The sequence below is a fragment of the Diplotaxodon limnothrissa genome, linkage group LG3, assembly GCF_057381915.1.
Source record: "Diplotaxodon limnothrissa isolate DT_005_m linkage group LG3, D_limnothrissa_male_GT1.1, whole genome shotgun sequence".
NCBI classification, from domain to species: domain Eukaryota; kingdom Metazoa; phylum Chordata; class Actinopteri; order Cichliformes; family Cichlidae; genus Diplotaxodon; species Diplotaxodon limnothrissa.
The window spans coordinates 3,465,398-3,487,576 of record NC_140598.1 but is presented as its reverse complement, the minus strand read 5'-3'; the positions used below and the strand labels follow the sequence as shown (position 1 = coordinate 3,487,576).

Below are 22,179 nucleotides of genomic sequence, written 5' to 3'. Positions count from 1 at the left end.
AAACTTTCACTCAAACTGATTGTTTTAATACAATCAAAGTGCATTTCATTTATGCACTAGGCCCAACTGACTCATATACTTGATTCCAAATACAAAAATTTATGCGTAACCTGTTGGAGGAATGAAGTGGATTTGTCACTCACTTCTTGGTCTGTAGGAGGTTGGGACAGGGTCTCAACACTTGGTGTCTGCAACAAAAGACAACAATATAATGTCAGAAACATTCTGTACTACAAATGCTGACTAGCTCATTAACTACAGATCATACTTGTTTCAGTGAACATTATTACAGAAGGATCTGACTTCCTTATGCCAGATTCTATAGAAACTTAACACAGTACAGTTCTGCTACCCAACAATATGAGGACAGTGTAACACACACACACTAGAGTTGTTGGTCCAACCATATGAGGACGTATTCTGAAACACACTCATGTTCTTCACAGCTTGAAACAATATGAGGACATGACGACTGAACACATGTAGAGTTCATGTTCCTGACTTCTAACTTGTCCTGCTGTTGTCAATAAAAGCTCTAAACCCAACACTGATGTAAAGCCATCTATTTCCCCAGAAATCCAATCATGTAAACTGATCAGCTTCAGGTTAAATGGACAAAAACATGTGTAAAAGGACAAAAATATTAAATTTAATTGGAATAAAGACCAAATTGATGCTTTAAAACCCTCGCAGGGTTTAAGTCAAAATAGGGACCCTTTGGATTTTTGATTCTCAATATATCAATCATTTTAAAGACTAGTTGCATGAAACTTGGCCATGAGGTGCATTTTAGGATTATTTTTAAAATTCAATGATCCCCTCTATGGTGTGGTATATAGCAAAGGAGATTCACATAAGTGTTACCTCCTGTGTTCCTCGTACCATTTTGGGTCCCATTGACTCCCATTATAATCACATATTTTCGATATACTGTAATCCTGACATGTGATGATGCCTTTCTCGTGAATACCTAATGGATCTAAGCCTCAGCCTTCAAAATAAAGGAAAAATAGGTTTTGGATCAAATGAGCAAAATATTAGGTACAGCACCACCATAGACATTTTCAGTGGTTTTGAATGCAGGACATGGTTATCTTACTATGCAAAATACATGACAATAAAACAGCTCACCACCATAAAATAGTCTTGATGTAGTGGAACTGATATAACAGAGTGGTGTGAATGTGATTGAGAATATATTTATACTGTGTCGGTCGCAAACAAAACAGCCTATAGAGCCGCCTTCTTGAAGTGAACAACGGCAGCCTGCTCCGTTTTTTGTTTTTTTTCCCTTCTCTGAACCTCTGTCAGTGTTATGTTGCTCCACTTTGCACACACTGGCTCTGAGCAAGTGAGTGGAGGGGTGCAAAAGCAGCCACGTGTTTGCAGAGCAGAGGGGGGAGGGGTGCAAAAACAGCCACCTGTTTGCAGAGCAGAGGGGGGAGGGGCAGTTGTTACTCTCTCAGTGGCAAGTCAGCAGAGCTGGGGGAGAGACAGAGAGAGATCCTTTTCTATCTTCTTGGATTCAAGTGCACATTTGAAGTCTGTGAGAATAGTTTGCAGCCTTGTCTTGCGAGTCATTTCTGCACAGACGCCACGAAATGCACAGACAACACAAAGCGCACGGTCAATTTCGGGGAGGCTCTTGCTGAGAAAGAGCAGCAGTGCTCATCGTGCAAACAGCACATTATTATCGTAACTGCTGCAAAGATATATATATTCTGAAACACACTCATGTTCTTCACAGCTTGAAACAATATGAGGACATGACGACTGAACACATGTAGAGTTCATGTTCCTGACTTCTAACTTGTCCTGCTGTTGGCAATAAAAGCTCTAAACCCAACACTGATGTAAAGCCATCTATTTCCCCAGAAATCCAATCATGTAAACTGATCAGCTTCAGGTTAAATGGACAAAAACATCTGTAAAAGGACAAAAATATCAAATTTTGTCAATAAAACCCTGCACTGATCTACTCTGGTCTTCATAACTAGAATAATATCTATCTTTTCATCTACTAATATTTAACATTCCCTGTACTGCACAATCTATGAAGAGGATTTACTTACCAGAGCTCGCCATGGCCACATAGATTCTCCATAGTCATAGGTGATTTCACTCTCCGCTTGGATATTTTCAATAGCAAACAAGCAGAGATGAGGTTTATCCTGGACTGCCAGCTGTTTCATCTTGCAGTTTGGGTACTTGTGGTCATCATTAACCAGCCGGCCAAGTGAGTCGTCTTCACGGGAGGCATCAATGCTAAAAGTGAAGAAAAGAACATATGTTTTGTTCACTAAAAACATAATGTTGTAAAGAACAACTGATATTGTATATGCCTTTACTTACCACCATGTGCTATTTTTCCATTTAAAATCAAATAGGAAAGCAGTTTGCTTTTCTGTGTACTTTTTCTGCCGCTTGTCCCGTTCATGTTCTGAGATAAGCTCCCCACGGTACTCGACCACAAAGGATCCCTTTTCAATTGGTTCAGAGGCAAATACACCACGTCCTAATACAAGATGTTCAATAAGTAGCGTTAAGTAATACAATCCAAATCAGGTTTACTGCAGCTGATCAGCCACTGACAAAACATATGCAGAACAAACAATCACAAAATGTTTTAATTGTGAGGGGAACATCTAGATCAGGGGTGCCCAATCCCGGTCCTCGAGAGCTACTGTCCTGCAGCTTTTAGATGCATCCTTGTTCCCACACACCTGAATCAAATGAATGGCTTGTTATCAGGCCTTTGCCAAACATGATGGCATGCTGAAGAGATCAAACCATTTGATTCAGGTGTGTGGGAACAAGGATGCATCTAAAAGCTGCAGGACGGTAGCTCTCGAGGACCGGGATTGGGCACCCCTGATCTAGATGCTTACGTTCAGGGCTGCAACAAATGAGTTGATACAATAAATAAATGCTAATAATAAAAAAAACAATTATTAAAATAGTTGGCAACAAATTTCAAATACATGAAAATATAAAACATTTTTTAATCTAGATGATAGATAGATAGCTAGCTAGCTTTGGGAGGTTCCCTCAGGGAAACTGAAGCAATTGTTATATATTTGTCACGGTCCGGGGCAGCGGCCGTGTGGAGAGTGGAAGGAGGACCCAAAACGCAGCACTTATTCAGGTGTGAGGGTGATTTATTGATAATATCAAACACAAAGTGGAGATGGCAAACAGAACTAAGGACGAAACTAAACTGGGATAAACTACACAGAGGAGTGGGAAACCTGAACATGAAGGGAGAACAGCAGGGAGAGCACGCAGAGGATTACACCAGGTATGAACACAGACGACGCGACGAGGAACAGAGGCAAACACACACTATAAATACACAGAGAGACACTGGGAAGTCACACACAGGTGGGAGACACAGCTGGACCTGATTAACCTGATGAGACAGGGGAACACTAACACCAGGGACCAACAGAGGGAGCACAAACCCAGAACCCAGTGTCTAAAATCCCAAACACAAACCATCCCAAAACAGCCATGAATAATAATGAAAGTAATAACAATAAAGAACATAAACACAAAGTCACCGAGTCATGGTCGCAGGGCCATGACAATATTATTAAATATTATAATAAACATTAGTTGCAGCTCTGGTAATATTCATGCAGTAGCCATAAGGAACAACATATAACATACCTTTATAGTCATTGATCCATTGGGCCTTTAAACAAGTCTTGTCACTTCCAGATAAAATAAAGTGAGCAGCCTCTGCTTCAGGACGAAGTCTGAGTCTTCTTTTTGACATGTTCTTCACTCTCAATCTGTTCAACCTGTACACATCTTCATGAGAAAATGACGAAAAGTCAGCAAGACAAAACCAACCAGTACTTTCTTTACATGGTATTTTAAATAGTATTTTTCTGCCTTAAATCACAATGCATTTGCTAATCAGACTAATATACCAGTGCAAACACTTTGCAAATGTAATGTGACATTAAATTACCTTCACGAATAATTTTAACATGCCAATACACGGACAAATACTGTAAACTGTGCACTTTACTACCATTACTGAAACACTAATGTCATTGATTTGTGCTAAACAGGAAAACATTAATATTATCATTTAAATCCCAGAAAACATATCTTGAAATAAAATGCGTGTTGCAGTAGCCTACACTTAAAAAGAGCTTAGACTGACTGTCTCTGCAGTTGCAGATGCAGAGAGGGCCGCAGGCCCTTTAACTCCAGTGGAAATTTAAAAACAACTAAATTTAACTTCTAATATCTGTTGCTGAAGATAAAGCTAAAGTATATTTATTACCATTTATCATCATGCACCATTTTAACTTTATTCAAATCGATTGTGTGTTGTTTCCATTCCATTTAGCTAACATTAATTAGCTTGTTAAACATACAACTTTACCTCGAAGCGTGCGTGAAATCATGGATATCAAAGGTAAATACATACGTCAAGATAAATCTCTCCTGAGTGCTGAAGGTCCCGGATGTGCCGTTCACGCAGAGCTCCGGCGAGTTTGTATCTTGCCGTGACCAGCAGCTCTTTGGTTGAGGCTTTCGAACAATCAGATGCATCTTTACTCACTTGTTGACCAATCAGAGACGTCGTTCTATGCTCCACTGACGAAATGCTGCATCCTCTCACCAGCCACGGTCTCTCCTCGTCCATTTAACAACAAAAACACAGCAACACGTGCTGTATTTGAGGTAGGAACACTTGAGAACTGTCACAATGTTTTGCAAACTGCTGTTACAGTTAATTTCGTTCCGTTAATTTGTTTGGTTCCTATTCTTAAGTAACACTTAATACACATGTGGTTAGCTTGCTGGTCTAGTTTAAGTTAGCATGGGCATGCTGTTCACTGAGAGTAAGGCCAAAATTGTCCTGATATTGTCAGTGTGTTATCATAAACATGCAGCACCCCTAGACCCCCAAGTTAAAATACAGATAATAGATAAGCAATTTAAGAAAATAAGTATAATGTATATAATAAATGATTTTACTGTCACTTTCCTGGGTCTGTTGACCCAGCGTTTTAAGTTTTAGTTTGTTTGGATGTCGATGTTTGTTTATAAGTTCTTTAGGTTTGCTAAGTTCATTTGTTTATTAGATTACCCTTGTGATGTCTGTTTTATTGGGAAAGTCCTTGTCCTATATGCAATGAGTCTAGTTTTGTTTCCCCTTGTCCCAGCTGTTCCTCATCCCCTCATTATCTCTCTGTGTACTTACAGTGGCTTGCAAAAGTATTCGTCCCTCTTTTCCACATTTTGTCACATTACTGCCACAAACACAAATTGTCATGGTCCTGGGTCGGTGACCTAGCGCTTTTAGTTTATTATCATTTTCTAGTTTATTATTATGATGATGATTATTATTATTGTTTGAGTTCTATGTCTTATATTTGGTCTGCCTCTGAGTCTGTGTCTCTGTCTATGGTGTCACCCCGTCTGTTTGTGAATCTGTCTGTTTAGTTCTGTGTCTTGTTTGGTTCCCCGTGTCTGAGTTTCCTGTTTTATTGTGAAGGTCTCTGTCTGATGTGAGTGTGTTCACTTTACGTTTCCCCTGTCCCGTCAGCTCTGATTCCTCCCAGCCGTGTTGCCCTCCTGTCTCTCATCCCCTGATTACTGGTGTGTGTATTTAAGCCCTGTGTGTTCTCCTGCCTGTTGCCGGTTTGTCTGTGTTCCTCCGTGTCAGTCTGTGTTACTCGGTGTCCTGCTGGTCGTCGTCGTCTCGGCCTCTCAGCCCTTTGTCGTATGCTCCCAGGTCTGTTATTTTAGTTCTTCCCAGTTTAGGTGTCTTCAGTTATTTGTCATGCCCCACTGCTTGTTTGCCACTACACCTTGTAAATAAACTTCACTAGCATTTTCATCCACTGCTTGCATCTCGGGTCCTCCTTCCTCCACACCACACGGCTCGCCTTCCCAGCCGTGACACAAATCAATTTTAATGGAATCCAATTGCAGCAAAAGGTGGTTCTACAAAGTATTGACTCAGGGGGCTGAATAATTGCGCACACCCCACTTTTCAGTTATTTATTTGTAAAAAATGTTTGGAATCATGTATGATTTTCGTTCCACTTCTCACGTGTACACCACTTTGTATTGGTCTTTCACGTGGAATTCCAATAAAATTGATTCATGTTTGTGGCTGTAATGTGACAAAATGTGGGAAAGTTAAAGGGGGCCGAATACTTTTGCAAGCCACTGTAAGTCCTGTCCTAATTTGTTCAGTGTCAGGTCATCTGTTGTCTTTGGTGCCACGTTTCCATGTTCCAGGTATCTTTGTATCCATGTCAGGTTTCATGGTTTTTTTTTTTTTGGTTTTTTTTTAATAAAAAATATTTTCCCCAGGTTAGGTTATTGTTTATCTTCACCTCTGCCTTCTGTTTTGTAATCTTTTAATTAAATTAAATTTTATTTATATAGCGCCAAATCACAACAACAATCGCCTGAAGGCGCTTTATATTGTACAGTAGATCGCACAATAATAGATACAGAGGAAAAACCCAACAATCATAGGACCACCTATGAGCAAGCGCTTTGGCGACAGTGGGAAGGAAAAACTCCCTTTTAACAGGAAGAAACCTCTGGCAGAACCAGGCTCAGGGAGCGGCGGGCATCTGCTGTGACTAGTTGGGGTGAGAAAAGGAAGACAGGACAAAGACATGCTGTGGATTAATAACAAGTATGATTCAGTGCAGAGAGGTCTATTAACACACAGTGAGTGAGAAAGGTGACTGGAAAGGAAAAAACTCAGTGCTTCATGGGAATCCCCTGGCAGCCTACATCTACTGCAGCACAACTAAGGGAGGATCCAGGGTCATCTGATCCAGCCCTAACTATATGCTTTAGCAAAAAGGAAAGTTTGAAGCCTAATCTTAAAAGTAGAGATTAATAAACGGCTTGCTTTCTGTTAATATTCAAATTTTCTTTCACGTTCCTTTGTGTCTGCATTTTGGTTCCACTCCTCAAATTCATACATATGTCTAACCGTTTTTCCCCACTCGGCGACACACCCGTCGGGGGTCAAACTCTGGTAATTCTGTTCTCAGACATGTGAAGCTAGAGACACCGGCAACCATAGTCAATTGTCTTCCAGGGGCCAGAGCAGGCGACATTGAAGGAAATTTAAAACTGCTGGCTAAGGGTAAACGTAAATTCAGTAAAATCATAATTCACGTCGGCAGTAATGACACCCGGTTACGCCAATCGGAGGTCACTAAAATCAATATTGAATCGGTGTGTAACTTTGCCAAAACAATGTCGGACTCTGTAGTTTTCTCTGGTCCCCTCCCCAATCAGACCAGGAGTGACATGTTTAGCCGCATGTTCTCCTTAAATTGCTGGCTGTCTGAGTGGTGTCCCAGAAACGATGTGGGCTTCATAGATAATTGGCAAACCTTCTGAAGGAAACCTGGTCTTGTAAGGAGAGACGGCATCCATCCCACTTTGGATGGAGCAGCTCTCATTTCTAGAAATATGGACAAATTAATTAAACCCCCCATAATATGACTATCCAGAGTTGGGACCAGGAAGCAGAGTTGCAGTCTTACACGCCTCTCTGCAGCTTCTCTTCTCCTGTTACCCCCCCCCCCAAAAAAAAAAACCATCTCCTTTGAGACTGTGTCAGCTCCCAAACAGACGAAAAACAAAATAAAAACCAGCAACAAACAACTTAAACATAAACAATTACAAAGAAAGAACAATCGATTTGCCTTACAGAAACCTGGTTGTAGCAGGATGATTATGTTAGTTTAAATGAATCAACACCCCCGAGTCATTCTAACTACCAGAAACCTCGAAGCACAGGCCGAGGGGGCGGTGTGGCAGCAATTTTTCACACCAGCCTATTAATTAATGAAAGACCAAGACAGACTTTTAATTCATTTGAAAGCCTGATGCTTAACATTGTCCACCCCAGCTGAAAAATTTTAGAAACCAGTCTTATTTGTTATCATCTATTGTCCACCTGGGCCTTACACAGAGTTTCTCTCTGATTTCTCAGACTTTTTATCTGATTTAGTGCTCAGCTCAAATAAAATAATTATTGTGGGTGATTTTAACATCCATGTAGATGCTAAGAATGACAGCCTCAACATGGCATTTAATCTGTTATTAGACTCAATTGGCTTCTCTCAAAATGTAAAAGAACCCACCCACCACTTTAATCACACTCTAGATCTTGTTTTTAACATATGGCATAGAAACTGAACATTTAACAGTGTTTCCTGAAAACCCTCTCCTGTCTGATCATTTCCTGATAACATTTACATTTACAATAATTGATTACACAGCAGTGGAGAGTAGACTTTATCACAGATGTCTTTCTGAAAGCGCTGTAACTATGTTTAAGAATGTAATCCACCCACTGTTATCATCTTCAATGACCTGTACCAACACAGAGCAGAGCAGCTATCTGAACGCTACCCCAACAGAGGTCAATTATCTTGTTAATAATAATTTTACCTCCTCACTACATATGACTCTGGATACTGTAGCTCCTGTGAAAACTAAGGTTTCAGATCAGAAGTACCTGACTCTGTGGTATAATTCTCAAACACGTAGCCTAAAGCAGATGACTCGTAATCTGGAGAGGAAATGGCGTGTCACAAATTTAGAGGATCATCATAATTGGAGAAATATTTTGCTGATTTATAAGAAAGCCCCCCCAAAGCCAGAACATCTTACTATTCATCACTGATTGAAGAAAATAAGAACAACCCCAGGTTTCTCTTCAGCACTGTAGCCAGGCTGACAAACAATCAGAGCACTTTTGAGCCAACCATCGTTAACTAGTAATGACTTCATGAACTTCTTCACAAATAAAATTCTTATCATTAGAGAAAAAATTACCAATAATCATCCCACAGATGTAATATTATCTACAGCTACTTTTAGTACCGTTGATGTTAAGTTACTCTTTTTCTCCAATTGATCTTTCTGAGTTAACTTCTATAATTATTTCCTCCAAACCTCCGTGTCTTTTAGACCCCATTCCTACAAAACTGCTCAAAGAAGTCCTGCCATTAATTAATGCTTCAATCTTAAATATGATCAACCTATCTCTAATAATCGGCTATGTACCACAGGCCTTCAAGCTGGCTGTAGTTAAACCTTTACTCAAAAAGCCATCTCTAGACCCAGCAGTCTTAGCTAATTATAGGCCAATCTCCAACCTTCCTTTCATATCAAAAATCCTTGAAAGAGTAGTTGTCAAACAGCTAACAGATCATCTGCAGAGGAATGGTTTATTTGAAGAGTTTCAGTCAGGTTTCAGAGCTTATCACAGCACAGAAACAGCTTTAGTGAAGGTTACAAATGATCTTCTTATGGCCTCTGACAGTGGACTCATCTCTGTGCTTGTCCTGCTAGGCCTTAGTGCAGCGTTCGATACTGTTGACCATAATATCCTATTAGAGCGATTAGAGCATGCTGTAGGTATTACAGGTACTGCACTCCAGTGGTTTGTATCATATCTATCTAATAGACTACAATTTGTTCATGTAAATGGAGAGTCCTCTTCACCCACTAAGGTCAATTATGGAGTTCCACAGGGTTCAGTGCTAGGACCAATTCTGTTTACATTATACATGCTTCCCCTAGGCAGTATCATTAGAAGACATAGCATACATTTACACTGCTATGCAGATGACACGCAGCTCTGTCCATGAAGCCAGATAACACACACCAATTAGTTAAAGTGCAGGAATGTCTTAAAGACATAAAGACCTGGATGGCCGCTAACTTTCTGCTTCTTAATTCAGATCAAACTGAGGTTATTGTACTCGGCCCTGAAAATCTTAGAAATATGGTATCTAAGCAGATTCTTACCCTGGATGGCATTACCTTGGCCTCCAGTTATACTGTGAGGAACCTTGGAGTCATTTTTGACCAAGACATGTCCTTCAATGCACATATTAAACAAATATGTAAGCCTGCTTTCTTTCATTTGTGCAACATCTCTAAAGTTAGAAATATCCTGTCTCTTAGTGACGCTGAAAAACTAGTTCATGCATTTATTACTTCCAGGCTGGACTACTGTAATTCATTATTATCAGAATGTCCTAAAAACTCCCTGAAAAGCCTTCAGCTAATCCAAAATGCTGCAGCAAGAGTACTGACAGGGACTAGAAAGAGAGAGCAGATTTCTCCTGTTTTGGCTTCCCTTCATTGGCTTCCTGTTAAATCCAGAATTAAATTCAAAATTCTACTCCTCACATACAAGGTCTTAAATAACCAGGCCCCATCTTATCTTAATGACCTTGTAGTACCATATCACCCTATTAGAGCACTTCGCTCTCACTCTGCAGGCCTACTTGTTGTTCCTAGAGTATTTAAAAGTAGAATGGGAGGCAGAGCCTTCAGTTTTCAGGCCCCTTTTCTGTGGAACCAGCTTCCAGTTTGGATTTGGGAGACAGACACTATCTCTACTTTCAAGATTAGGCTTAAAACGTTCCTTTTAGCTGAAGCATATAGTTAGGGCTGGACCAGGTGACCATGAATCCTCCCTTAGTTATGCTGCAATAGACGTAGGCAGCCGGGGATTCCCATGATGCATTGAGTTTTTCCTTTCCAGTCACCTTTATAACTCAGTATGTGTTAATAGACCTCTCTGCATTGAATCATATCTGTTATTAACCTCTGTCTCTCTTCCACAGCATGTCTTTCATCCTGTTTTCCTTCTCTCACCCCAACCAGTCGCAACAGATGGCCGCCCCTCCCTGAGCCTGGTTCTGCCAGAGGTTTCTTCCTGTTAAAAGGGAGTTTTTCCTTTCCACTGTTGCCAAAGCGCTTGCTCATAGGGGGTCATACAGTATGATTGTTGGGTTTTTCTCTGTACCTATGAAGCGCCTTGAGGCGACTTTTTTTGTGATTTGGTGCTATATAAATAAAATTGAATTGAAATTGAATTGTACTTCTGTATACTGTGACATTTACAGTTGCTTAGTTAATTAAGTGACTTAATTACTCACTTTTATTTACTAATTGAATTACTAAATGAAGCTGGAATTGTGCATTCTGCAGTTTTTAATAGTGTGTTATTAGTTTTTAAAGAAACAATATGCATTTTATACCATATTGTAAAAAGTATAAGGTAAGTTGAATTTAAAATATAATTAATAAAGTGTTGACTTTTTTCATCAATTCTTGTAGATACACAGAGTCGAGACTGAGCCTGATGATCATACTGAATCAGATGACAGCGGCAGGAATCTCCAAGTTCAACTGCGGATTGCAGATGCAATTATATTAATTCAGATTAATATAAACTCTTCAAGGGTCAAAATCTGCACACACATCATTCTGCATAGTGAAGGTCAGACAATTTGTGCATTGATCTTGAGAAGTAAGACTCATTAATTAATAGTAATATAATTAGACAAATGTTGAAACTTTATATTTCGATACATTTTGTCAACAACAAAAGAAACCAAGCTGTGCAGGCACTGATAACTGAACCTAAAGACCTTCATTTTTGTCAAGATTTGCCTGATTTAACTGTTGTTACCCTTGTTTAGAGTTCACCTTAATATGTATAAAAATGTGAAAAGATTTTGATGTGTGTTAGAATGATTGTTTAATTGGCAAGGTTTGAACGAACAATTTTCAGAAGCCTCAAAATTCATCTGTTACTATTCCACGAATGTTTCAAATAAATTTCACCTCCATTTCAACATTGAATACGACTGTGGACATAAGAGCTAAAAAGGTGCTGTCCACGCATGTGTCCGCTAAGCCCCAGAAGGGTATAACCTGGGTCAAATGTGTTATTGTGTCTGACACACCTACAATATGAGGACTCGCAGAGTGACGTCACTGAAAGTGTGTTTAAAGTGTGTTAAGTTCCAAAACTGGCCAGTAGGCGGTGAAACTGAAAGTGAGCAAAAACGCTAAACACACTTAAACACACTTTTTCATAAAATTGTGATGTTTCAGGACTTCCGAGATTTTTGGTTTGGGAGCATGTTGGGAGCCTCTAGAACACTTTAGAAGGCTCAGAAAAATGAGGACCTCAAAAATGTCCTCATTTTTCTGAGCGTCCTCATTTTGTGAGTGTGTTATCATAAAATTGTCCTAAGATGTCATGAAAACAAGTACACACACACACACACACACACACACACACGTCCTGCATGCTAAGAAGTGAGTGAAGGATGCAGAGGTGCTGAGACACTGAGGATGTGGGAGCACAGACACCGTTCAGCCTGTGTTTGTGTATCAGAATGAATCAGGCAGAAAAACATTCAAAGCAAACTGGTTGTCCTAAAGTGAATCAGGCTGCAGTCAAACTTCAGCTGATCTCTCATCAAAGCTCCCAGATCGATTCGTGCTCCAGTTTCACCATTTCAGCAACACTGTGGGAGAACGGGGTCAGCTTCCAGCAGGGGCCACGATTATGCACAGAAGGAAGACGGGACACGGCCGGTCCTTCAACCATCGTATGGATGTAAGAGCCTAACACAGGTAACACAGGTCACAGCAGCAGAGCTGGCAGCAGCTTTGTGCGCTTGTAGAAAACTCAGCAGTACTGCAGAGGTTGTGTACTTTACCAGGGAAACGTATGTATTTTGTGTGTGGTTGAAGATTTCCAGGTTGTGTGTTCTCCTGTTTTATTCAGTTTATCAGAAGTCAGCAACTAAAATGTAAAAGCAGCTAAAAAGAAAAGACAATGATAGCATTGTGTGCACAGTGTGTTACAGAGCTGTTGGTGGCAGTCCAATCCAATCCAATCTTATTTATAAAGCACTTTAAAATAGCCAGCACAGGAACAAAGTGCTGCACGGAAAATAAGTTAAAACAATAGAACAACAGAAAACAGCAAAATAAATAAATAAAACACATAAAACATCAAATGAAAACAAAACAAGATAAAACAGCATCGAATCACCTAAAAACAACTGAAATAAAAACCAACATCTCACGTGGTGTCAAAGCTCAGGGTAAAGAGGCGGGTTTTCAAGACTTAAAAACAGGTAAAGAAGAGGCCTGTCTGATCTCCAAAGGAAGCTCGCTCCACAGTTTGCAGCTGCTACAGCAAAAGCAGGATCTCCTCTAAGTTTACGCCCAGTCCTGGGTACATGCAGGAGCAGCTGATCAGCTGGCCTGTATGAGGCTGTCGCAGCTCAGAGAGATGAGATGGGGCGAGGCCATGGAGAGCTTTAAAAGTAAATAAAAGAATTTTAAAATGAATCCTAAAAGAAAAGGGCAGCCAGTGACGTGAAGCTAAAACAGGGGAAATGTGCTCAAACTTTCGAGTGCCAGTTAAAAGACGAGCTGCAGCATTTTGACTAATATATGATGCGCTGACCCCAACATGAAGGTCATCACAGTAATGCAGCCGAGTGCTGACAAAGGCCTGGATCACTGTCTCAAAGTGCTGCCGTGAAAGAATTGGCTTTGTTTTTGCAGCTGCCTGAGCTGAAAGAAGCTAGATTTGACCACTGCCTTGATTTGACCACTGCAGGTAGAATGAAATGCCAGCATGTTGTTCACACTTCTTACCCGAGCTGTTCTCCAGCGCATCCGTGAGTGTGGCTGTGAACAGAGGAAGCACTCGAGCAGAAAGTGCTCGTGTGAATGAGTTCAGAGTAGAGCAGCTCGATGTGGGAACAACTCGTGGCGTTCATTTAGAGAACGAATATGTTCATGGTTACTGTATCTCCTCAGCCGAGCCGCCCTTCGTGCCCCTCCCACAGCCACATGCTCCGTCAGCTGGCCGTCTGCCTGGCAGAGAGGGAGGGGGGCGTCTGGCCTAGTGCCAGGCTCTCTCAATATTTTATGAGAGGGAGGGGAGGGAGGAGGTGCAGCGGGTTGGTTGGGGGTTAAGAGACTAGCTACACTGAACTACGACGGGGAAACAATTATCCTCCCTGCTGAATTTATAAGTTTGCTCACTTACAGAGAAATGAACAGTCTCTGATTTTTACCTGAGTTTAGAAACATCGAACAAAAAACATATCAGTTATGAACAGATCTGCATGTCCCTGAATGAAGTGTGTGGTCCTCTACAACCCTGGATCCCACAGACTGGCTGTGGGACTCTCAGCATATAGATGCAAAGGGCGTCAGCATGAAGCTCGGTGACTGTGGGTGCAGCAGTTCTGACCATGATGTGATCTGTCAGCCTCATGGGCGGAGGATGATCATAGGAAAGGTGCTGGATGGGCCCAAACTCACACAGGAGGAGCTGGTTAATGGTGAGAAGGCAGGTGGATGACAGTCACCACATACTGGTAACACTGGTAGAGGATTGAACTACTGCAGCACCCACGCGGTTTAGCATGTACAAGCCCGTCTGAGGTTTGACCGTCTGGATGATTGGCTGAAGGCTGAGAAATGCTGAGTGTGACACACCAACATCCCCACAGTCAAACACACAGTGGTGGCCGTGGATGGGTGCAAACAAAGCAGGGGCTGAAGAAGAAGTGGGCTAGCCAGCCTCCAGAGCCTCCTTTACTAAATCTGTGGAAGCAGCTGTAAAGAGCAGTGGGCCAAAATCCCTCCGGACATGTCGGCACTTTTTGATCAGTTCAGATTCTGGGAGATCGCTCTGATATAAAACATGTACACAACAGAAACGAACAGAAATATCCGTTATTGTCCTGATTGGGGAAATCCCGGTGCTCCAGCAGCAGAGTGACGGGCAGGAGCAAAGCCTCACACAAATAAGAACTACGAGACTTACAGTAACAATAAGAGCTGAACAACATGGAACAGCAGCAGAGTGACGGGCAGGAGCAAAGTCTCACACAAATAAGAACTACGAGACTTACAGTAATAATAAGAGCTGAACAACATGTAACAGCAGCAGAGTGACGGGCAGGAGCAAAGCCTCACACAAATAAGAAACACGAGACTTACAGTAACAATAAGAGCTGTACAACATGGAACAGCAGCAGAGTGACGGGCAGGAGCAAAGTCTCACACAAATAAGAACTACGAGACTTACAGTAACAATAAGAGCTGTACAACATGGAACAGCAGCAGAGTGACGGGCAGGAGCAAAGCCTCACACAAATAAGAAACACGAGACTTACAGTAACAATAAGAGCTGTACAACATGGAACAGCAGCAGAGTGACGGGCAGGAGCAAAGCCTCACACAAATAAGAAACACGAGACTTACAGTAACAATAAGAGCTGAACAACATGGAACAGCAGCAGAGTGACGGGCAGGAGCAAAGTCTCACACAAATAAGAACTACGAGACTTACAGTAACAATAAGAGCTGAACAACATGGAACAGCAGCAGAGTGACGGGCAGGAGCAAAGCCTCACACAAATAAGAACTACGAGACTTACAGTAACAATAAGAGCTGTACAACATGTAACAGCAGCAGAGTGACGGGCAGGAGCAAAGCCTCACACAAATAAGAACTACGAGACTTACAGTAACAATAAGAGCTGAACAACATGGAACAGCAGCAGAGTGACGGGCAGGAGCAAAGCCTCACACAAATAAGAAACACGAGACTTACAGTAACAATAAGAGCTGTACAACATGTAACAGCAGCAGAGTGACGGGCAGGAGCAAAGCCTCACACAAATAAGAAACACGAGACTTACAGTAACAATAAGAGCTGAACAACATGGAACAGCAGCAGAGTGACGGGCAGGAGCAAAGCCTCACACAAATAAGAACTACGAGACTTACAGTAACAATAAGAGCTGTACAACATGTAACAGCAGCAGAGTGACGGGCAGGAGCAAAGTCTCACACAAATAAGAACTACGAGACTTACAGTAACAATAAGAGCTGTACAACATGGAACAGCAGCAGAGTGACGGGCAGGAGCAAAGCCTCACACAAATAAGAACTACGAGACTTACAGTAACAATAAGAGCTGAACAACATGGAACAGCAGCAGAGTGACGGGCAGGAGCAAAGCCTCACACAAATAAGAACTACGAGACTTACAGTAACAATAAGAGCTGAACAACATGGAACAGCAGCAGAGTGACGGGCAGGAGCAAAGCCTCACACAAATAAGAACTACGAGACTTACAGTAACAATAAGAGCTGTACAACATGTAACAGCAGCAGAGTGACGGGCAGGAGCAAAGTCTCACACAAATAAGAACTACGAGACTTACAGTAACAATAAGAGCTGAACAACATGTAACAGCAGCAGCGATGGAAACAACCTCGTGTTTGTTGGAGCAGGGATGGTTAGAAAGAGACGGCGCTGCTTTGTGCACGGACCATATTTATGAGTACGAGTAGTGAGTTTAATGATATTTCAATTATGTGACAAATATCCAGTGTTGGGGAGTAACAGAGTACACGTACGAGTAACTGTATTCTGTTACAGTTACTGTTTAAACAGGTGGTATTCAGAATACAGTTACTTTGTTGAAATAAATGGATTACACGGCGGTACTTTCCTGTTTCATATTGTGGCGGGTCAGGACTGTTTGGGTTTGTTTGACATGTTCTGTTGTTCCAGGCGGCAGCGTTGTGGTTGCCATGGTTACAGGGTGACACGCTGCGTGTTTCCTGGGTGAGAGAGGCCTTGTTGTTGTTGTTGTTGTTGTGCTAAGCTAACAGGCAGAATGTAGCATCATGGGCAGTGTAGTCCGTGCTGCAGGGAGAATGGACTGCTGTACCCGTGATGTGTCTGTGAGCGAGGAGGGAGAGAAAGGAAAAGCACGAGCTGTCACCGAGCAGAAACGGGAGCTGGAAGCATGTAAATATAATAATAACCACTGCAAGAAGAGAGCCTGACGAGCCCAGCTGTAAGTAAGCTGTTAAGACTCGACCGTACACCGTGTTCCTGTTTTCCTCCGAAAACAATAAGTTCTGTTGTCTGTGAAGGTTCTCAGTCATCCAGGTCATCGTAGTCTGAGGAGCTTGCAAAGAAAAGCGTCTGGACTTCTTTAAGTTGCTTGAAGACGTTTCACCTCTCATCCAGAAGCTTCTTCAGTTCTAAGAACAGAAGGTTTGACTCTGTTCTGCTCCTTTGACAATAAGTTCTGTTGGAGCAGCCTTTCAACGCCTCTCTGTCTCTGCTAGCAAAGTTGACCCAGACAACAAAGTAAAGCTCGTTTTCAGCTACGAGCCGACACGAACCCGACGTGTTAGCCAGAGGTCCCTTTACTACGGTTCGGAGCCGCTGACCTTCAGTAACAGTAATAAATCACAGCAACAGTACATTCATGTAGTTGTAAACAGCATGATAATATATTAAGTAATCCAAAGTATTCAGAATACATTACTCTCATTGAGTAACGTTACAGAATACATTTTGGGGCATGTAATCTGTAGTCTGTAGTGGAATACATTTGAAAACACTGCAAATATCCAGCACACTGACAGCTGTGACCTTATACACATGCCCAGTGAAAGGTTGATTGAACACTGTACATGGTATATAGCTGATCTGGGGTCAGATTCTGCCAACCAGGCAGCGCTGCCTCATGACACGGGGCTGGATCAGCCATCTATTGATCCATCCCAGAGAAGATGAAGGACACGTGATGATGACACCACTGTGCAGTTCACATTGGAGGGCTTTATTCCATCCACTGAGTCATCAGAGCTGTGGGCCTTCTGTGAGCTCTGCAGTGTGGCTGACAAAGCTGACATTAAGTGTCCAACTTTCAGGATTTTTGCTAAGCTGTCACTCACTGTAGCTATCATCTCACACACTTGGCTACTTTTCTCTGTAAAGGTGTTTGATGACAGAGTCTTAACCCCTGCATATGAAGATAATGTGTTTGATATATCTGTTAATACCTGACACGACTTCTTTCCTTTCAAGTCTGTTTCACATCCAATTGTAGAGACAAGTGTGTCAGAGGATCGTGTGAAAGGATGTTCTGTCTTTCTTCAACATACATATCTGTGTCACGTATTTACATAAAGAGAAATCGTATCGATGGCGAGGCTGGCGAGGAGGGCCCGCCCTCACCGATCCACCGTTTATATGCAGCCTGTGTCTTTCATGTGTCTCCACCTGGATCCCTGCTGAGCCACTTCCTCCCCAGCCCTCAGAAACACTGTTGCTATAGTAATTGTATCTAAGTGAATAACCATAGCAACCACAGAGATGTTTTGGATGGCACAATGGTAGCTGCTGGTTTTAAGTGCTGGAGATCAAAGGGGCCTAACGTTGTTAGGGAAGAGGAGGGGTTTAATCAGTGTCGGGGAAAGCGGAGACCAGCGGGGTCGGCAGGAGCAAGCAGGAGGCAAAGGGAGGAGCGAGCAGAACGACGGTTTTCCCTCATGGCACCAACACCCGTCCCATTTCCCTGCGGTCCAATAATTAGCTGTTTGGGGTATACTGCGACAGGAAGACGGCTCCTGCTGTCGAGCTTGCAGTGATGGTTAGTAGCTGTTCCACCCATGCTGTGTGAAACTTAATACACGGCCTCATTAAAGATGGAAATTAGCCTTTGGCTATAATCTGGCATGTTTACATTCATGTAATTTTTCTTTTTACATTTATGTTCACTAACATGCACGGTCCTAAATAAATAAATTAAATAAAATCGCTTCCTAAGGAGATTTGGTTTCAAGGTCAAATTTATTTCTATAGCACATTTCAAACAGCCGATGCTGCACAAAGTGCTTAACAATATAAAAATGGTATTAAAAGCAACAATGTAACACAATAATAACAGTAAAAAACAATAATAGGACAGTAAAAGAATTAAAACAATAACTAAACTAATTCAAATAAGACCAGAATGCTTGGGTCATAGTGTGTTAAAAGCCAGGGCATAGAAATGTGTCTTTAGTAAAGATTTAAATTGCTCAAGTGTTTGTGCAGATCTAATATTTAAGGGGAGACTATTCCAGAGTCTGGGACCTGCCACAGAGACGGATCTATCACCACGGGATGTGAGGTCAGTCCGTGGGATGGACAGCATTAGTTTTGGGCTGGACCTCGTGGTTTGTCCTGAGCATAGGCAGAGAGGGGCTCAGACAGGTGAGGAGGGGCTCGGGCATTAATGACTTAAAAACAAAAAGTAGAAGTTTAAATTGGGTCCTGTAGGAGACAGGAAGCCAGTGTAGAGAAGCTAAAACTGGGGTTATATGCTCTCTCCGTTTGGTACCAGTTAGCAGGCGAGCAGCTGCATTTTGAACCATCTGAAGACGATGGATGGAGGCCTGATCTAGACCATAACACAATGAATTGCAGTAGTCTCATCTGCAAGTAAGGGAAAGGTGAATAAGACGCTCAAAGACGTTAGGAGGTATGGCTTTACCTTGGCCAGCTGTCTTAACTGAAAGAAGCAGGACTGAACACTGCACTCACCTGCTTCTTCACTTTAAAAGAACCATCAATGTAGACACCGAGGTTTTTACACGTGTTTCAAGTAGCGGTGCTTTATCAGGCCAGTACAGGTCAGCCTAATCACTGGTTTCAAACTCCCAGTAATGAAACTGGGGAACACTGGTTGTGCTCAACCTACAAAATATTTCACGTTCCTGCAATATGTGCTGAGCACGCACGACAGACATGAAGCAGACAGGATCACAGCTGATCTTCTCTCGCTCACGAGTGAGCTAGTTAATGTTGGGAGTCACAGAGGGAGCGCTACGATCAACCTTTAAATCAAAACGGTTCACCTCCGACACAAGGCGTCCAGTCGACGCAGAACCCAACGCAAGGCATCGCCTGAGGGTTCTTCCATCCATCACTGAAACCATTCTGTGTAGGTGCAGAGACACCCCAAGAATCCAGGTGTTATGTGGCAGGTTCGTGCACAAATGTTATTAATAAGTAGCTGTTATTAGAGCGACTCAAAGGGTGCTGAGTGGTTGGGATGTCCCCCAGACCATCACTGAAACACCAGAGCAGCCGTGCTGACGAGGTTCCAGCAGCACGATGCTCTGCAGCCTCTTCCACATGTGCTCAGCATGCAGCGGCTCTCATCTGTGGAAAGCACAGTTCTGGTCTTTGGTGGGAAATGTTAATCAGACTGCATGATGTCAGTTCACCCTGCATCCACAACAAAGAAGAAGAAGCCGTATGTAAACATAACATACAAACTGACCGAGGACAAGAGGGAACAGTGCTGCTGTCAGTCCAACGTGTCCACGTCCTCTGGACTAAGAAGGGGAGAAACCGTCCAACTGTCATAATCACAGCCACACACCTGCATCAGTGATGGTCTGCATGACTTATATGTAAAACTAATAATTTGCACCTAAAAGGATGAAAAATAAGCAACATTTTCTAAGAAATGGAAAACTTTAAACTTCAATAAGGATGCCAGCAAAAGCAGCTTCTTTCCACTGCTGGAAAACTGCAGTGTTTGATGTGAAACAGCAGTAATCACATCAGCGATGGCTTCACGGGGACACTGACAGACGATTTCTGTCCCTGCTCCTCTAACCTGTAGCTCCTTAAATCCAAACCCAGACAAAGCTCGACGTGTCCTGTGAGGTTGGACCGCTCACATCCCCAGGTTTGGCTTTGAAATCACATCTTACACTCTGTGCTACAGTCACAGCGTAGGGAGGCAGGAAACTGCCCCGTTGCCAAGGAAACCTAGGTGTCTGTCTGTTGTCAGGGCAACAGGGCAGAGGGGATGGGGAGCAAAAATACAGATAACGACAGGAAGGCTGGGCAGAGACAACAAAGGCAGGCGGGGCCGTCAGCTGACGTCTTTGGATAGCAGGAAACTGTGAAGCATAAACAGATCTGATGCTCACGATCTGTTTACATGTTTTTCTCTTCACGTGGAGTAAAAATGACGTCATTCACGAGACCTGGTTGTTCCAAATATGTCAGATTCATGTGCTCATCCATCGTATTCCTACTGATTCTCCACACAGACAGTCAGCCTGTCGTCAGCTACTTTTCAGTGGCTTGTATGCAACGCTTGGGAACATGCTGGGGAGGGTTACCCATCACCTGCCAGCATTTCAATCAGAGAACTTCCTGAGTCTTAGTTTATGACAGCTGGAGCCATTTACATATGTAACACTGCTGTATTAGTCCTATTATATAAAAGGAGGAGCAAACAGTGATGTGTTCTGCTTCCTGCTCATTTCTTTTCTTCTTGTCTCAAACTGACTGAAAACACAGCACAACAAACATGAGTCACTGAGAAACATCCGTGTTTCCTCCTTTACTATGAAGATGAATTACATTTAATAATCTGACATTATGCTTTTCTTGCTCATGAGTCACAAAATCAAAGGTAAGTTGTCGAAGGGCGCCCCCTTGTGACGGCTTGCCAACAACACATACACTACACGCCACGATCGCTCACACAGGCCACGACTTTTAGGAAAGAGCCCCATTAAACGCTGTTCTTCTGCTCAGTGAACTAGCAGTAAATCAGGAATCCCAGGCTGCTGCGAGGCGGCAGCGGCGTGTGCACTAACAGGCAGCAGCTCACATGACCGGCTAATGTGTCAAAGTTTTCTATGAGCGACACTCACAGAGAGAAGAGGGGAGCCTGTGCCTATCAGAAATAGCACGGCTGACTCGTAAAAGCTGCAGTGAAATCAGATATTGGAGGGGGGGGGCTACTTCAGGCTTCACCTTTGAAGACAGTGACCTTGCAGGTGACGTATGGTGAAGGTGGAGACTGTGAGGGGGTACTAGCAGAAGAAAACGCTCAAAAACACAATACATAAAGTGAGCAGGTTACTTATTTTATTTATTTATATATATATATATTTATATATATATATATAATATATATATATATATATATATGTACTTATTTTATATATATATATATATATATATATATATATATATATATATATATATATATATATATATATATATATCGTTTAGGTTTGATCCGATACCGGTGCCAAACCGTTACTTTTGAAACGGTGCCGGTGCTTAAACGGTGCTCAAACCGGTGCTTAAAGAATGGAGAACACAAAATTGGTCCAAAAACCTCTCATGTTCATCTGTTTTTTTGTAAAAAGATAACAATGTTAGCCTTTTCTGCAGCTATGGGGCATATATGGTATCACTCTTGGCTGGAAGCAGTGTTTAAACAATGGAAAAAACACAAACTTTGTCCAAAAACCTCTCATGTTTAGCTGTTTCCCACTTTTTCTTTGGTCATTTTAGCCTTTTTGGCCAGGGTGAAGGGAGTATCTGTCATCAAACAAGAAGACAGCCGCATGTAGCTATGATGATGTTTGCTAGTTCACCTTACATGCATTAATGTAATAACGTGGTTAGCCTACTCAACGTAAATTACA

The 22,179-nt window shown here is 42.2% G+C and overlaps 2 protein-coding genes across 2 annotated transcripts in view; one reads left to right on the top strand and one right to left on the bottom strand.

The window, feature by feature from the left end:
• Nucleotides 1–22,179, top strand: part of LOC146634302 (protein NLRC3-like) — a 263,712-nt gene that overhangs the window by 98,156 nt on the left and 143,377 nt on the right. The window lies entirely within an intron of this gene.
• Nucleotides 16–3,778, bottom strand: LOC146634306 (N-lysine methyltransferase KMT5A-A-like). Its single transcript, XM_085376415.1, has 4 exons — nt 3,670–3,778; nt 2,353–2,515; nt 2,073–2,265; nt 16–188 (listed from the first exon to the last, which is right to left on the bottom strand). The coding sequence occupies exons 1-4, from the start codon at nt 3,776–3,778 to the stop codon at nt 72–74; spliced, it is 582 nt and encodes a 193-aa protein (XP_085232541.1). The 3' UTR covers nt 16–71.

What these genes read in the sequence shown, in the direction of transcription:
- LOC146634306 (XM_085376415.1), bottom strand. Translation starts at nt 3,778, where the DNA reads ATGTCAAAAAGAAGACTCAGACTTCGTCCTGAAGCAGAGGCTGCTCAC. An exon ending in ATGGATCAATGACTATAAAG is followed by an intron (nt 2,516 to 3,669) that starts GTATGTTATATG and finishes ATCTTGTATTAG; the next exon opens with GACGTGGTGTATTTGCCTCT. An exon ending in TGGAAAAATAGCACATGGTG is followed by an intron (nt 2,266 to 2,352) that starts GTAAGTAAAGGC and finishes CTTCACTTTTAG; the next exon opens with CATTGATGCCTCCCGTGAAG.